At 33.2% G+C, this 19,239-nt stretch overlaps 1 protein-coding gene across 1 annotated transcript in view; it reads right to left on the bottom strand.

The window, feature by feature from the left end:
- LOC127724156 (TPR repeat-containing protein DDB_G0287407-like) overlaps positions 1 to 16,929 on the bottom strand; it is a 33,756-nt gene extending 16,827 nt beyond the window's left edge. The window contains exons 1-8 of the mRNA XM_052231027.1: positions 16,786 to 16,929; positions 13,503 to 13,554; positions 10,955 to 11,140; positions 9,624 to 9,808; positions 8,455 to 8,565; positions 7,660 to 7,777; positions 4,317 to 4,412; positions 2,322 to 2,436 (exon numbers count right to left, since the gene is read on the bottom strand). Of these exons, the coding sequence (XP_052086987.1) occupies positions 2,322 to 2,436; positions 4,317 to 4,412; positions 7,660 to 7,777; positions 8,455 to 8,565; positions 9,624 to 9,808; positions 10,955 to 11,140; positions 13,503 to 13,547 (856 nt within the window). The 5' untranslated portion in view covers positions 13,548 to 13,554; positions 16,786 to 16,929. The remainder of the gene's footprint in view (positions 1 to 2,321; positions 2,437 to 4,316; positions 4,413 to 7,659; positions 7,778 to 8,454; positions 8,566 to 9,623; positions 9,809 to 10,954; positions 11,141 to 13,502; positions 13,555 to 16,785) is intronic.
- Positions 16,930 to 19,239: the final 2,310 nt, after the last annotated feature.

Here is a 19,239-nt window from a genome sequence, read left to right as displayed (position 1 = left end):
ATATTCCTTGCCAGTGTTTTATATTTTCTGAGCTGTCAGGCAAAGGGGACATAGAACACTAACAGTGAATATGAGCCCATATCTGCTCTGAAGCCATAATAACAATTATATTATACCAGAGTGTCCTGATTTCAACATTAATGATTAATTCTAATCTTCATTTTTTTTTCACAGGGTATATGTAACACTTCAGTCCCCTCCACTCTGGCAGGGGCATAAAAATGAAAGACTTAAACATTGAACTCATGCAAATTTTGTTACAGATGTTCGTTACTCTGTTTCAAAATAACAAGCTTTTTAAAAGACTGTCATAAATTGATAGTATATAAACAACTGAACTTAAAAAGCAGAAAAAAATGATAGGTCATGTCCTTGTTTTTAAGATATAAGCAATTGAAAACTTGGCGGGAAATGATTCTCTCTAGATTTTTCATATATTTAACATTAGCACCTTTTTTCTTTCAAAAACTATGAAAAAATAACAAGGATTTGATAAAATTTTCAAAAATGGCTTTTTAAACTAGAGGATTCCAAATATTGGACAAAAAGTCAAAAACAAGAGAAGCGAACATCCTTAAAGAACTACTTCTTGTTATTCAAATCGATGTAAATTTCTTTTTTCAAAAAAATTTTGTTCAGAAGTTTCTTACTATGGATTGATTGATTGTTGCTTGCTTAACCTTGGAATTATCAGGTCATTTGAGTAGCTCAGAAATCTACCTTAACCTTGGAATTATCAGGTCATTTTAGTAGCTGTGGGCAGACTCAGAAATCTACCTTAACCTTGGAATTATCAGGACATTTGAGTAGCTGTGGGCAGACTCAGAAATCTACCTTAACCTTGGAATTATCAGGTCATTTTAGTTGCTGTGGGCAGACTCAGAAATCTACCTTAACCTTGGAATTATCAGGTCATTTTAGTAGCTGTGGGCAGACTCAGAAATCTACCTTAACCTTGGAATTATCAGGTCATTTTAGTAGCTGTGGGCAGACTCAGAAATCTACCTAAACCTTGGAATTATCAGGTCATTTTAGTTGCTGTGGGCAGACTCAGAAATCTACCTTAACCCTGGAACTATCGGGTCATTTTAGTAGCTGTAGGCAGACTCAGAAATCTACCTTAACCTTGGAATTATCGGGTCATTATAGTTGCTGTGGGCAGACTCAGAAATCTACCTTAACCTTGGAATTATCAGGTCATTTTAGTAGCTGTGGGCAGACTCAGAAATCTACATTAACCTTGGAATTATCAGGTCATTTGAGTAGCTGTGGGCAGACTCAGAAATCTACCTTAACCTTGGAATTATCAGGTCATTTTAGTTGCTGTGGGCAGACTCAGAAATCTACCTTAACCTTGGAATTATCAGGTCATTTTAGTAGCTGTGGGCAGACTCAGAAATCTACCTTAACCTTGGAATTATCAGGTCATTTTAGTAGCTGTGGGCAGACTCAGAAATCTACCTTAACCTTGGAATTATCAGGTCATTTTAGTTGCTGTGGGCAGACTCAGAAATCTACCTTAACCCTGGAACTATCGGGTCATTTTAGTAGCTGTAGGCAGACTCAGAAATCTACCTTAACCTTGGAATTATCGGGTCATTATAGTTGCTGTGGGCAGACTCAGAAATCTACCTTAACCTTGGAATTATCAGGTCATTTTAGTAGCTGTGGGCAGACTCAGAAATCTACATTAACCTTGGAATTATCAGGTCATTTTAGTAGCTGTGGGCAGACTCAGAAATCTACCATAACCTTGGAATTATCAGGTCATTTTAGTTGCTGTGGGCAGACTCAGAAATCTACCTTAACCCTGGAACTATCGGGTCATTTTAGTAGCTGTAGGCAGACTCAGAAATCTACCTTAACCTTGGAATTATCGGGTCATTATAGTTGCTGTGGGCAGACTCAGAAATCTACCTTAACCTTGGAATTATCAGGTCATTTTAGAAGCTGTGGGCAGACTCAGAAATCTACCTGAATCTGCGAACCTCACCAACAAAATCAATAGTAATCTATAGGTCTTGAGGGTTGTTTGTATTTTTCATGGAATTTCAAAAACACTTTCTATTTAATTCTTACGTTTTAATTGTGTTCAGTTTTGTTGATAGAGGAACCCACCTGCCTTCGTCAACAAACAAAAAATCTCTACTTTACATCAGATCATTAATTGCATATTGCCATTTTTTGATAACCTAATGATGACCTAAAGTAGTGTCAAACTCCTACTGAAGTAGTCCTTTGCATAATCTTCAAATTGACAGAATGTCTAGACCCTTCTGCAACAAAAGTCCTTAAAAACTTTTAAAATTAATAATACAAACCAATCTCTTCTTCATCATATTCACTGGTCTTGTTGTCACCATACATATTTGTAATTGCTGTCTTGAAGAAGTCTAATACTTGTTCAGAAAATTTATCGAGGTCAGAAAACTTAACCTAGAAATGATAAAAAAATATCATATAAGTAAGGTTTAGGTCAACAATATCAAAATGTTATAAAGCAGTGTCTTCAAAAATAGTTAGAAAGGAAATTATCATTTTGTTCAAGAATAAATCCTTGCCTGGCAGTCCTGGTTTATTGAAACTTTAGGCAGGCTTTCATCTGCATGAAAGAATTTACAAAAAGCCTCAACAGGGGTAAACTTTCTGCAAATTTCTACAAAATGTAGTACCCTTTTTTATATAAAACATTTAACAAAGATTGTCTGATATTCACTTATGACAACATGAGAATTTCTGCTAAACAACATTAAATTCCCCCCCAAAAAAGTGTCAAACCTGTGGAATGGAAAAATCTAGATCCATTTTTAAATTTAAACAGTTAGTTTCAGGCAAATTTTTTTTCTCAGTTTTTGTAAATTTTGTGTAAGAAAGTAATGCAGAAGAAAGTTGCCAAGGGAGATAATTCATGATATCTTTCCTGATAAAAGTAAATCCAGAAAAGCACATCTGATGAACAAAATTTATGAAGCACAATATAATGCATTAAGGAAATCTACCTGGTTCTATTAAGAAAGAGTAACTGCTTTTTAAAGTAATTCTTTTGTGTAAAAATTATAAAATCTAAATTCTGATATCTTTCCTTATAAAAGTAAATCCAGAAAAGCACATCTGATGAACAAAATTTATGAAGCACAATATAATGCATTAAGGAAATCTATAGAGAGGGAATGATGATATGCTATTCAGTTGATGCTCTGCCTAAAACACTTGGGCAGCTGTTGGAGGACTATTAGTTCCTGAGGATTCCATCTGCTTAGAAGTCATTGCATTGGTACTTACATGACTTGCAACAGTTAAATACTTTTCTTCAATTTTCTGTTTATAAATTTATGAATTATTAAGAAACTAAAGTTTAATCTCATGCAGGCAAGGGTGACCTTAGATGGAATTGACCATTATTTTTAGGTCCCCTTTAATCATACAGCTCTTCATTTTTTTCAGTTCTAAAGCATCTTTGGCTTTTAAATATTTGACTTTGAGCTTTCCTGATAAAAGTAAATCCTGAAAAGCACATCTGACGAATAAAATTTATGAAGCCTTGACTTTCATTTTTTTTTTATTGTAAAAGAGAGGTGAAGTTTATCCTGAAAAGCACATCTGACGAATAAAATTTATGAAGCCTTGATTTTCATTTTTTTTTTTGCGGTAAAAGAGAGGCGAAGTATACCAAAGGGACATTCAAACTAATAAGTAAACTATTTTCTCTATTTTTTTGCAATGTAACCCTTTTTGGACCCATTATTCAAAAAAATTTAATCAATGTGTGGTTGCCAATGATCTCAGTAGATGATTGGCTTATTAAAAGGTCACAACCTATATCAGGTCTCTGGATGAATTGAAATGTGCTTACAGGTCTTAGAGAAATTGACATCTTTACATTTGTATGACGTGAAAATCTGGAATGTGGAAGGCATCTGAAGGGGATTTTCGTTTATCAAAGATGAAAATTTTTTTGATTATCATTAAAGAAACAGATTCTTACATAGTTTCTCATGTATTATAGGACTTATCCAATCTCGATAGTTAATTATTGAAATTTTAACTATCCCAATTGGATATATCCGATAATCCACTTGTACCAATGTAAGAATCTATGAGGGGGGTAGGACCTTTATCGGGACTCTGGGATCAGGTGTTTTTAAGCTCGGGATTTCGGGATTGATCCTTTTGGGATCCGGGAATTCTTTTTTTTTAATTTCGGAATGTCAGGATTTAAATTTTTTAGAATTCGGGACCTCGTGATTCCATGTTTTTAAGCCCGGGATTTCGGGATCAGGACCCCCTCCTACCCCCCCTCATCTATAATTACCTACCCTCTCTCTTCCTGCAGTGTCTTGTATACCATCTACTTTACAGTTATAAACATAAACTTGATTTGGAAATCTAATATTTAATTGTCTTTTCAGAGCCTACAAAATATTTTATTTTTTCATAATCAACAATAACTATGTTAAAAAAATACAATTATCATTCAAGCACTGAAAATTAAGTATACAGAAAAAATAACACAATTGCCTCTCCTTAATCATATCTTTACCCTTAACTTTTTTTTGCTTATACAAATTATCTATCTGTAATTCGAGATTTGCACATTATTTTTTAAAAATGTGCTTCGCCGAGCACAGCTGGATACGACCGCAGAGGTCCAACCCTGAACAGTTGGGGCAAAAATGGACACAATAAGCTTGAAACAGGTCTGAATTTGGATTGTAATTAAATATTTGACATATCATAGGTTTCTGACACAGAATAAATGTAGTCAAAGAACTTGAAATTGGTTATATGATTTGAATTTATATTCAATTGAAGATTTCTTACTGTTGTGCAATACACTGTGCTGTTGCACAATACTTAATAAATCTGTTTTCAGACTATATACAAAGAATTAGCAAAATAAATAGTGACGCCCAATTTTTTTTTGGAAAATTGATAATTTCTTAAATCTTGAGGAAAAAAAATTGACCCCACTCCCTCCAAAAAAAATAATATTTGATGAAATTTTTTTTGTAAAATGTGGTACAATTTAAGAGACATCCATACACTTAAACACAAGTTATTGTCTGAAAACTAGAACTAGAGGCTCTCAAGAGCCTGTGTCGCTCACCTGATTCTACTTTTGTTTTGGAAATCATGTTAAAATAGATTAAAATCATAACCGATACCCTAATAATGAGTGAGGCCAAATTTGGTTTAATATTGGCCCTGTAATTTAATAAAAAATCCTGGTGGACATCTTGTACAGTAAATCAGCAACAAAGTAGCAACACTTCATCAGCACCTCATAAGAAACATTTATGCCATGTTTGGTTTCATTCCATTCAGTGCACCTCTAGAAGAAGCATTTGTATGTATTTCCAATAGGATCTTATGCTAAAGGAAGTCCCCCCGCTGGCGGCCATCGTGGATGAAGGATCAGCTTCAAAGTAACAACACTTAGTCAGCACCTCATAAGGAACATTCATGCGATGTTTGGTTTCAATCCATTCAGTGGTTCTCTAAAAAAAGACATTTGTATGTATTGTCCTTAGGGTCATATGTTAAACACTGTCCCCAGCTGGTGGCCATCTTGGATGATGGATCGACTTCAAAGTAACAACACTTGGTCAGCACTTCATAAGGAACATTCATGCCATGTTTGGTTTCATTCCATTCAGTGGTTCTCTAGTAGAAGACATTCGTATGTATTTCCCATAGGGTCCTATGTTAAACTAAGTCCCCCACTGGCAGCCATCTTCGATGATGGATCGGCTTCAAAGTAACAACACTTGGTCAGCAACTCAAAAGGAATATTCATGCCATGTTTGGTTTCATTCCATTCAGTGGTTCTTTAAAAGAAGACATTTGTATGTATTTCCCATAGGGTCCTATGTTAAACTAAGTCCCCCGCTGGCGGCCATCTTGGATGATGGATCGGCTTCAAAGTAACAAAACTTGGTCAGAACCTCAAAAGGAACATTCATGCCATGTTTGGTTTCATTCCATTCAGTGGTTCTCTAAAAGAAGACATTTGTAAATATTTCCCGTAGAGTCCTATGTAAACTAAGCCCCCCACAGGTGGCCATCTTGGATTATGGATTGGCTTCAAAGTAACAACACTTGGTCAGCACCTCATAAGGAACATTCATGCCATGTTTGGTTTCATTCCATTCAGTGGTTCTCTAAAAGAAGACATTTGTATGTATTTCCCATAGGGTCCTATGTTAAACTAAGTCCCCCGCTGGCAGCCATCTTGGATGATGGATCGGCTTCAAAGTAACAACACTTGGTCAGCACCTCATAAGGAACATTCATGCCATGTTTGGTTTTATTCCATTCAGTGTTTCTCTAAAAGAAGACATTTGTATGTATTTCCCCATAGGGTCATATGTTAAACTAAGTCCCCCGCTGGCGGCCATCTTGGATGATAGATCGGCTTTAAAGTAACAACACTTGGTCAGCACCTCATAAGGAACATTCATGCCATGTTTGGTTTCATTCCATTCAGTGGTTCTCTAGAAGAAGTTCAAAATGTAAAAAGTTAACGACGACGACAGACGACGGACGCCAAGTGATGAGAAAAGCTCACTTGGCCCTTCGGGCCAGGTGAGCTAAAAATGCTTGTATTTATCCCCTTTTTTCTGAACGGTTTGGCCAATTACCCCCAAAATGAATCCCAACCTTCTACTTGTGGTATTGAACCTTTTTACAATTTTAGAGCAATCAAAATACTTATACACAAGTTATTGTCCTGAAACTAGAAAAATGCTTGTTTTGGGCCACTTTTTGGCAGCTAATTCCTAAACAGTTGGGACCATAACCCCCAAAATCATTCCCAACCTACCTTTTGGTGGTATCAAACCTTGTGTTTAAATTTCATAGAATTCCATTGACTTATACTAAAGTTATTGTCCGGAAACCAAATGTCTTCGGACGACGACGATGTGATAGCAATATCCGAATGCAAATTTTTCGCGTTCGTATAAAGACTAAAATTCAAACATCACATCCAAGTAGGAAATAAGTTAAAGTATACTATGGACATATACACAGAAAAATTCTTTTAACAAACAAATGTCAGTAAGTCAGGTAGCCCAATAAATTGGTGTCAAATAAGAGCTGCTGTTAATTTGACTTTAAAGTCAATGAAGTATTGTTCACTTGTTTAATTTGAAAAGAACAAACAATAAGCTATATGTACCTCTTATCCATCACTATACTTTCAATGACTTACTTCAAAATTTATTTCCCCTTTTTTACCATTTAAGTTACAAAAAATCTCAAGAATGAAAAGTAGAAAAATATCAAAATATTAAATGCAAAGTACCATTTAAGGTAACGTTGTAATAAAACCTCAAGGGATCAAGTGAAGTAAAAGCTATTTTGCGAAAGACTTACAAACAATGTACAGCAAATAAAGTCCAAATATTATCGAAAATATATCTAAACTTTCTGTTCCAAGATTCTGAGTTTGATTACTCAAAGAACTTCAGCTTAAAAAAACTAATAATGATCAATATTGTACATTTTTACGGATAGCTGTATTTTATTTCTTACAAAATGGAAAATTTAAACTTAAATATGCAACAAGTGACTATTTCAACTTTGCCATAACAAACTATTCCTTTATTTAGATGAAATTATCTAAGAACTGCATATTCTTCATTTTAAAAATCTTACAATCAGGTGCTGTTTGTTCAGGGTTTCTTCATCTATAAATCGTTTCAAAGCTTTTTCTGGGATAGAATCAATCACTTCATCTGATCTGAAGAAAAAGGCTGCATTTGGACTCTTGCATCTGCAATAACACATTCTTTTAAGATATCAGAAAATAAATAACATAATAAAGCAATAACAAAAACACCAAATACTATTGAGTTTTGATTGAAGATCATGGCATTGTCTTAAATGGCTTACAATTCTGTAAATGTAAAATTTTTCGGGAGATGTTACTTTCATGATTTTAGCCCATAAATCTTTCACACAGGGTTTAAATTTGGGCAATGAAATATCATTGCACTTTTCTCATTGGTATTATCTATTTGTAAACTATTGGTGTGGGACTTTTTTTTTCCTATTTTGCCTGATTGTGAAATAAGGGTAAATAGCCCTATGCGAAATTTTCCAAGTTTACAGTCAGATGAGTTCTTAAAGGGTATTAAAAGTGATGGCCAATAATTGTAGAAAAGTCCTCCAATTTTTAAACATATCCTCTAGTTATTCCCTTATATGGTTTCACAAGCTTTTACCTACTGTAAGGATTCATTTATTTTCATGGGTACCAATTTCATGGATTGAGGAAAAATTTTATATTCATGCCAAAGTCTGCATACAAGCCTACAGAAAATATGTATTTCGTTGAGCTTTTAAATTTCTGGTTCATCTATACCCATGAAATTCTATAAAATTGGTATCCCACTAATAATAGTGAATCCACAGTCTAAGAGTAAAAGGTAATGTGAGGTATACACTTACCTGAATGCCCCATGAAGTATTTCCATGAATGTTATGGATGTGTTGTCAACCCACTGAAATTTCTCTTTCAATTCATCAGAAATGTCTGTTCTGCCTGGTATCCATCCATATCTAATAAAGAAGTGAATATACATTACATTAAATAATACATTTTGTACCATTATAGAATGTGACATCACCAAATTAGACTTATCTCAAAATTTGTACTAAAATAAGTAACACAATGGGTGCCACATGTGGAGCAGGATCTGCCTACCCTTACGGAGCACCTGAGATCACCTCTGGTTTTTGGATGGGGTTCAAGTTGCTCAGTCTATGTTGTTTTTATAGACATATTTGCTAGTCTTTTCATTGTTTTTCATTTTCTTCCCATGGCCTTGTTAGTTTATCTTCAACTTATGAGTTTGCGTATCCCTTTGGTATCTTCTGCATATTTTCTAATAACTGTGGTTCATTATTATTTGGTGGTTCTAATTTTCATGAACTTTGTGGGTATAGGTGAACCATGAAATTAAGTGTTTAACAAAGGACAGATTTCCTTTAGGCTTCATAGAGGGGCGTAAAGGGGGGTATCATCACGGAAGAACGCGAAATAAAATTGCCATTTCACGATGAGCGAACAATTAAAAGTTTCTTGCATGTTGATCTTTTTACCGATTTCACGAAACACGGTGAATAAAGAACCTTTTTCACGGCTGCACGTGAAAAAAAAATGGCATAACACGTTGCACGAAAATAACCCTTTACCACCCCCTTCATAATGCAGAACTTGCCAACCATACATGAAAATATAATTTTACCTCAATCCACAAATATCTTTATAAGTTAATGTTGTGTCATCTCTAAGTTTAATGATCATCAAACTTGATAGGAGCATTTCACTTCAGTTTACATTTTGACATTTTGCATATGTGTGGATTTACCAGAAGTCTAAACTTGCTACAAACTACTATACAATTTAAGCAAATTTTCAAAATGAGTTAGAGTCATTACTCTTTGACTAGTTTAAAAGCTGTAAAATTTTAACAACATGTTTTTTTACACATTATATATATTTTTGTTTGTGAAAAATACAAGCCAGGGAAGGTTTTTTGACAGGGGGGCTGAGAACCAGAAAGTTAATTTTACATGGCCTTATAATTATATTTCTAATTTTGCTTAAACTTCACCTTTTACCAATCAGTCCTAAAAAGAAAGGCTGTTCATTGGTATCCTCATGGCATCGATTCAACTCTTCTAAACACGTATCGATGACGAGTTGTGTTGTAGCCTCTTTTGGAACTCCCCATCGTAAATCACATTCTATTAGATGTATATGTCTCAACTGGCACCATTCTCTTAGTTCAGGAAAAATCTACAATTAAATAATTTTCAACAAAAGCTGTATTACAAGTAACATATTTTTCATGCTCAAAAATGAATTTCTAAATCAAATCTGCCTTTCACAGTAGTCATTCTCTTATATGATTACCTTAATGATTAGAAACCTGAAAACATCAGGAAGGAATCTGTTTGCACATTTTTATGTAAGACACAGAAAAAAATGATTAATTCTGATACAAACTTGGTAATACATTTTAAAAGTAGGGTTTCAATTTTCAAAAATTTTGACACCAGATAAAATTAAAGGATATTTTCTAGAGGTAAATATTAATTTTCTTTAAAATCTGAGGTGACATATTTGTTTTTTATTTATTATGGAAGATATTTCAAAAATGTAATTTTCTACATAGGGAATCAATTCGGAATAGCATATTACGCTATTAAATCTTTTACTACAAGTATTACATACACTTAACATTATCAATAATCAATGTAAATGAGATCAAGGTCAGATGAACCATGTCAGATAGATGTGCATCATTCCATATACCAAATACTGTAAACCAACTTATTTTCGCGGATACTTTATTTCACGTTAAGCCCTTATTAGCCCATTTCGTTCCGATTTAATTTCGCGATTTTCAAATTTGCTGGATGTAGTTAAATAAGGAAACTTCCAAGTTTTACATATTTGCGACGATTTATATTCGCATTATTTTTCTACTCGCGAAAATAGATCGCTCGCGAAAATAGATCGCTCGCGAAAATTAGTTGGTTTACAGTATAGTGGACATATTGCTTTTTGTATCTGAGAAACTGATATTGAAAACTTTACCTTGATTACTGTTCCATGAAATGAGCCTGTCTATAGATATTTAGTCTTTGCAAGAATCCCATATATACCAAATATAATTATTCTATTATTCATTTCAAAGTGTGACATTCATTGATAAATAACTATGCAGTTTTTATAAGCAGTCCCTGAGACATGAAAATGAAGTCAAGGGCAATTGATATATGACAGATAGAAAATTCCGGATATAGTATCCAGGTTTATTACCTTCAGAAGCTTTATACAAATAGTTTAAGACACTGCCAGATTAGTATCCCCATGTCTTGCATTGAGTCACACTAGAGGCAAAAACAATTATATTATTGAGAATATATTCATCTTTACCTTTTTAACCAGGATTTCCCTTTCGTTAAAGAAATCGGTAAATGTGGATGAAACAAACACTCTAACAATCTTCCATCCTGATTTTACCGGGGTTTTGGTGGATTTAGATGGCTTGTATGCTTGGCACTGTTTATTTACTTCATTCCAACAAGATTTCACTGTAGTTTGAACACTGTTATCAAGACTCTGAAAGTATACAAGTCAAAAATGATGTATAAAAGTGTATGTCATTAGTGTGTGCACTTATGAAGAATACAATTGCAGTGTGTCCTCTGAAGGATGCTACAGTTATAGAGCAAATATTGTTGACCTATCCTGTATCACATGTAATCTTAACCTCATCCTGAAAACTTTACCTAACTATTGAATCACAAATATGAGGTTAAAGCTGAATGGCATATCACTTATGTGAGATTGACATATACTCATCAAAACCACCCCAATACATTAAAAATTCTGTTGACCTATCAAATACAGTTTTGTCATTTTCTAAAGGGCCAACCAAATCCTGAAAACTTATCTAATGGGAGTATGAAAATGAGGTCAAGGCCATACATGTATCCTCCTCATATGTAACCAATATACTGTGGATTCATATTTTTTTGTAGGATATCAATCTTAATGGATTCCATGGGTCACAGCAAACCAAAATTCAATGACCAATAATCAAAAGACTATAGAGTTTAAATTGTGTAAGAAATAACACAGAACAGCCTTATTTTGATTCATTGTAGTTTGATGATTAGGCCTTCAACAATGACAAGGCCGTAACTAGACCCCAAATAATAGTGAGGCGAGGGGTCTGGGAAACGCACAGGTCAAGAAGCTCCAGAGTTTTAGGTAAATGAAAAACAAACAACTATGTATGTGGAGACAGCACACTTTAAACACCAATCATACAATTAACATGATAAATAAGAAAAATGCCCACATTTCATTCAAAGTGTAACTGTCTAACTTTCTGTGTCCAGTAATACCAAACTGCCTAATGATGTTTTACCTGTTTAGTGTTTTGTCTCTATGGAAATGTAGCAGGGCTAGACCACATAGTCTGTCTTCACCCATGCACGCTCTTTCCCCAAGTCTTTAATCTCAGTAAAGAAGAAAAGGATCTCTCACAGCAAACGTTTGTTACAGGAAGAGTTTTTTTAATCCTTTTAACGGGGTGAATGTACAGGGTTGTCAAAGTTTTTCATCACGAACTGAAGATTGGTACATTGAAGAAATGATATATTTTCATGCAAAATGCATACAAATAAGACTCAAGTACATGTACTATATTTTAATTAGTTTGAAAGTGTTTTAACTCATGATACTAAGTTATAGAAGCTGAAAGTATTGAATTCAAGGCTATGTGTAACACAAGCTTTTATGGCATAGACTGACCAGTCTAATTTTACATTAAGCCTATAATAATACACATAATCCACTGCTAACTTTCTGAAGGACATTTTCTCTTTCTACACGTTCCTGTTTTCAACCAACATTTCATTAAAGATGAGAAAGCGTTTACTAGTGAACATTGTACCAGTGAAGGATTAATGTTACCCAAGCAGTAAAACATTATTTAGGGATCCAAGAGGAGGAGAACATAAAGAATGAAATGCAATAACTAAATTATGATGAATATGTAACACAGTCATATGAAATAATAATAATAATAATAATGTAAAAAAATCAAAAAGAAAATCACTGAGGCAATTGCCTCACTTGCCTCAATGGTTATTACGGCTTTGAATGAACAATTCTAAAGAAAACATTGTTGAATAACAATTATTTTACAGCCACCTAAAATAATTAACAATCAACAAAATAGGGGTAAATGATCTTTTCCTGTTGTAGGCTTGGTTGCATGGCTTCCCTCTGTCACACAGACAAATTTTTAACTGGATTCAGCTCTGTAGGTATTATGAGAAGTTGTAAACAGGTGTTTTATCTTTAAACAATGGAGAAAACAGATAATGGACATTACTAACAGCTGATTACAATTATTTTTTACAATTCACTGCAAGTTTTGTATAAATTATGAGGTAAGTATATAATGAAAATTCCTTCAAACTCTTTAAGCTGTGATTTTGACAATTTTGAACAAATTTGAATAATTTTTATATTTTTATTTTTGAAAAAATGATCCACAAATCTATGACTATCTCACGAAATGTCTTATTTTCCTCTATTGACACAAAAATTGATACCCAACAATCAAATAAATTTAAATTTTTCAAATATTGATGATCATGACCTTTATGTTTCACATTGTTTCATGCAATAGCCATGTGAAATTTTATTTACTGTGGATTCATTATCATTGGTGGGATACCAATTACCTTGGCTTTCATTGGTATATGGGAACCAAAAATTTAAATGTTCAATGTAATGCAAAGTTTGTATGGAGACTTTGGCAAAATCCCAAAGGTATATTTTTTCCTCAATCCATGAATATTGGCACTGGTACCAACAAAAAAATAAATGAATCCTATCATATTAGTTAGATTATGTTTCTAAAGTGAAAGTTAGAAAAATCAAATGATAGGAATAAGGGCAAAACCTCTTTATCTTCGTTCTCAAGTCTTTGTCTGTATTTCATGTACATCTTGAACCTGAAAAAAAGAACGATACATACATAAAAGATATCAAAAGCAGTTAAAATTTAATCATCAACAGGATGTGAAACCCCTATCCCCCTTTGCACTGTGTTAACAGTTATCATATACTAAGTTAACACTAGTTTTGCTTGCTGTGAAGACTTTACTGTAAACCATTTTTATCATTGCCATGAGCAGAGTTTGAGGGCAGTTACTGAGACTTGACTGTAAGTGTTGCTCTCCATCTGTTGTAGTTTATTCAAAATTTTGACCAAATTGCAATTTGTTATATCAAACCAAACTGTTTCAAATGGTCAGAATCAAGTCACCTTTCGCATGACAATTACAATAAAAAATATGTATAGAAATTATTATGGGGACAAAGTCCCCAATTACAGTAAGAAAATCAATAAGAAGAAAAAAAATCGATATACTAATGAACTCAAAATCGTTAACTTTTTTTTTCTAACTTTTTTAGTTTATCATATTTGTGCAGAAATCTTTTTTCTTTCTTCCGGTCTCGTTTGTCACAGGACTTTGAGTAAAATATTGGAAGGAGCATCATATAATGTTTCCCACAAATTTGTCGTTTTTTATTACTGAAAGAATACTGCCAGTTAAACAATTAAAATAAATTCCTTATATTTTAAAATGAGTCTGGAGCTTATTCAACATATGATTTTAAAGCAAACAAAATGTTTTCCTTGGGAAAACTCACCTGATCAATCACTAAATCCGTCAAATTTCAGTATCTGATAAGAATAACAAGTCGACTTGGTATCTTCGTCGTTTAAAGATATGAATTATAAAAATTTTATTTTAATAATTCTTTGATATGAAAAAAACATTACCTGATGATAGCCAGGCCTCTACAATAACTTTTTTTTCAACTTGCCCAATAGGACAAGTACATAACAAAACTTACTTGTCCGAATGGAATTGTAACTTTTCCAAAAAAAAACCTTTGTATTAACCTTTTTTGCATTTTAGGTTGATTCAATGAACAAAATGAATTTAAACAACAGAACAGAATTTGATTTATATCTCTTGATATTCTTTTCAAAAATATGAGTCGAGAACAACTGAATCTAGTCATGTCTAGTCAAAGGACTTAGGTTTTAGTTTTCATCAATGCCAATTAAAGTCTCATCAGACTCTGCACATCAGGCACAGTCTGGTAGGCCTGTCAGTCTACACGCATTTGGTTTGTATTCTGGTCTTTTATGTTGATAACATATTGATTATTATTATTTTCAGCTTTGTTTTTAATATATTAAAATGTTTATTCAAACACAATTAAATATTGTTTGTCTAAATATGATCAAATATGATTTTCTGAATTTAATGGAAATCCTTGCTTTCCTCTTTCTTAATTCTTCTTTTAATTGGGGGAGACTCCATGATCCATAATTAGACATTGTGATGAAAATAAAAAAAACTAGTTACAGAATAAGTTGATAACTATGTGTACACCAGCAAACAGTGGGTAATTGTCTATGAAATAAATAATATATATATATATAGACTTGATATAAATTACTGTAAACAAACACTTTGGATGATCAGCAGGAAGCTGATAAGGACTGCATTAAGCTATGCACCATCTGGATTGATGAACAGATAAATCTGACTTTGGTTTCTCATTTCTTCGTTTTTATTTTTTAAATATTTTTGCTAAATAAAATTTATCATATATTTATTATAAAGCAACAGAAAAATGCAAGGAAACAATATACTGGTTTGTCTTGGTCCCAAATGTCTCCAACAGTGTCGAACTGTCTATTAAACATGGAGCCGATTCGTTTCCTCGCCGGTGCCAAACTGTCTTGTTACCTTATTTACAAAGCCACCACAGATTCTGATTGGTAAGACTGGTTTCCGAGAATAGTATGCCTTTTATCTGTTAGATGGAAAGTAAACATGTCAAATCAAAATTTGTTTTTATCTTCTTTTTTTGTTTTTTGTTTATTACTTTGATCATCAAAGTTGGATGTTGTTTATTTTCTACAGAATATATATATAATGTTACTTGTCCCGTTGGACAAGCTTGGTATGGCTTTTACTTGTCCGACCTTTTTTTCCTCTGGTACCAGACAATCGGACATTAGCGTTATCGTCGAGCCCTGATAGCGTTTCTTTGTTTACATATAAAGTGACAATATATCACAACTAAAATTCCTAACAACAGGACCAACATCGGAAACGTTTCCGTATTTCCATTTCTTTTTCAACAGATTCCGAAGTCAATATACATGTATGCTTGAATTTAAAAAATAATTTATACAGACTTTGTCCTCTTTCACAAGGAACACCTGCATCATATTAGCACTGTATATTATAGAGAGCACCTAAGCTGAGCATGAAAATATGGTTACATGTCAAATGGTGGAGGGAGTAAGAGCACTATATATAAAGAGAGCACCTGTTCTACATAAAAATAATTTATACAGACTTTGTCCTCTTTCACAAGGAACACCTGCATCATATTAGCACTGTATATTATAGAGCACCTGAGCTGAGCATGAAAATATGGTTACATGTCCAATGGTGTAGGGAGTAACAGCACTATATATAAAGAGAGCACCTGTTCTACATATGAAAACGACTGTGCAAGGGCTGTATAGCTGTTCAAGGTCGTTAAAAACTTCCATTTGTACATATGAAAATATGGTTCCTTTACAAACTGAATGGGGTTTAAAGATAAGTTATGTAACGGGAGTGAAGTTTCCACTGGCTTCGTAAGTTCCCTGTTGTCTACCCAAGTTCTGGGATATTTGACAAACTATAAAACCACGTAAATATAAACAAGATGTTTATTAAGAGACATACGTTATGGTTGAATATAAGTTACATACAAGAATAATAAAATATACGGTGGTGGCTAGTCTACTTGTCATTGTAAAGTTCCATATTTGCAAGCCAAAAGGTATGAGCGTCTGCTCATTTCAAATCCTAAGTGTAGACTGCCCTGAACCTGGTGAGTGACGTCATACTTATAGTTCCTAGGGACACAGAGCCCGGCCAAGCCGGATGTTAGGCACATGCTGCCATGCAAGAGGCAGGAAGTCCTGACAAGAATTATTACATGGCCGGTATCGGAAGAAAGAGTTACGGAACTATAAATAATACTAACATTAACCAATTTCCCCAAATAAATAGTATAATTAACAAGTAAACAAAGTGACCACCACTACAGTTAGATAATTTAGATTAGAATGTTTCTTCATATTTCTTTTGAGATCTCACCTTAAACCTGGGACAAATAGATGTATCAGTCCATAAGGATCTAAATACACGCCCTAACAGTCATCTGTGGTCTTGGAACCAGTTTTACGCTCCGCAAAAAGCAGAAAAATGGGTATATGATGTTTTGTTTACGAATATGACAGGATCTTCTAAATGTTTTTTTTTATGAAAATCGCGCTAAAATTCTAATTTTAGAACAAATACGGACTTGATACCATGTCTGATCAATTCCAAATTTTATGCTGACCGGATGTCATCCAGCATCACAGCGCGCGACAGTTTGACTGCAGCAGGAAAAAAAAATAGCCGAATAACCAGAATATTAAACGATTATTGGCCAGAGAAATTGTATAAAGTAAAGTTAACTACAAAAATAAAAGAGCAAACTCAGTCATTATTAAACATCACTGTGTATTTCCCCTTTTCGAACCTGGCAATGTGGAACTGGAAGAATCCATAGACTACGGGCATAGACCTGGGCTCTATACCCAGTGGGGAGAACATAGAAATAATCATGTCCATCTCTCCTTCACACATTTGGTTTTCAGATGATAAATAGAGCACCTCTTTTTGAGATTTGAATGTAATGTTTTGTACATATATACACCACTAAAGAAGTGTTAACTTAAGTTTTTGTCATTTCACATTAACCATCTCAGAACTATGTAAGTATGTTACTTGATTGTTGGAAAGATTGTAAATGTTTTGGTTTCCAGATATAAATTGAGAACCCCTTTTTTCAAATTGATTGAAGACCGGTTAGGGAGCAACCATTTAACTTCAAGGGTGTGGGGGTTATGGTTTTTCGTCTGAGTCGGAAAATTTTTTTCGCGAAAAAAGTTGATAAGTTGAATAAGCTCCAAACTAAATTAAAAAAATTTTTTTTTTGTTTTTTTATGACACTATATCAATAAAATTATTTTTTTCAAAATTTAACACTATAAGGTATGGGGAAAATCTGGATTCAGAATATTTTTTTTATTCATCTGCTTGACCACAATATTTTTTTCCCATCATTGGCATCAATATGGGGATCAGAATATTTTTTTGTTTCGTTTTCGTTTCGTTTTGCTTATCTAAACATCAACATTGAGGTCTGTTTTTATGATCACCATTGCACTCAGCTGTTTTTATCATACATTGAATTGCATTAAATGGCACCAAAGATTATTTAAGGGTATACAGAAAATGGTCTTATACATACATTGTATACATAACCTTTGAACTTAAAAAAAACAAATTTGGTGTCCCATTTCAAACTTATATAGAACATTCAATAAAAACAATTACAGGGAAAACACTTTAACTCTTAAATATAAATGATAAGACATGTAAGATCGATACATTTCATTTAACACGAACAAAAACATAAAGAACAAATTGTACTGTTACAGTATTAAAGAATGCTAGTAGTTACTGAAAGGAAACTCCAAGAATTTACAATGACATTATGCTGATACGAAAATATGGTGCACTAATTCTTCAGCTAGTTTTTGTTGCTGTATTTCATAGAGGATTTCATACAGCAATGTCTTAAACAGTACATGAAGACAGGATTTTGTGCAATGCCCAAAACATACTACATGTATACAGAAAAATAAAAGAAACATTTTAGTTTTACTTCAAACCAAAAATTAGCAAATTGATGTTTATCCCCTAAATACCAGATGCAGTCATTGAGCAACAATATACTTTTAAACCTTTATCTATTAGTCTATTAAGCCAATCGGGGGTAATACTTGTACAAGTCATGTTTATTTACTTGAAGATGTAAGTAATCTTTACTTGTATAAGTACATTTGTAAGATTTTTATGTTGTTTTCAAGGTTTGAATAATCTACCCTTAATCTTCTCCACAAAATGTACTTATACAATTGGGTTTTTTCCCTTAAGTTCTCAAGATTTGGGCGGTAAAAACATGCCTAAAAAAAAATTTTTCTAGTTTGTTTATTATTTTCTGACTTGAGTTCAACCTTTTATCTCAAAAACTAAACAAGGAAATCTATTGCGCACAGATGTTAAGTAACTGTGCAAGGCCTTGCAAAAATTGCAGCGGCTTGTAAATGAACAGAATTGAAGATAACAGAAAAAGGAGATTTTCATTGTCCATGAAATAATACTTTTATGAATAGTAAAGACAACTATTAATGAAAGACAATACAACACTATTAGAACATTGTAGCATAGAAATTTTTTACAAAGAAGACAAAAAAAGAAAAAGAATTTTTTACTTATATTTAGGTAAAAATAATCTAAATCGCTAAGGGATATAACTCTTCCTCCAAAATAATTTAACCGTACCAGTAAAAAAAAAACACTTGTATAAGTATAACCCTTTACTGTTAGCCAAAGAGACAGATTTAAAGGAGAATTCCTAAATTGGTTACCTTTATAAACAATATTACTGTAAAAAGCTAGATGTGCAATATTACTTATTGAATTTCTTCATGTTGA

This window comes from Mytilus californianus, unplaced genomic scaffold (assembly GCF_021869535.1).
Source record: "Mytilus californianus isolate M0D057914Y unplaced genomic scaffold, xbMytCali1.0.p SCAF_14, whole genome shotgun sequence".
NCBI lineage: Eukaryota > Metazoa > Mollusca > Bivalvia > Mytilida > Mytilidae > Mytilus > Mytilus californianus.
Note: the sequence above shows the minus strand (reverse complement) of the source record. Positions and strands in the feature narration are given on the sequence as shown.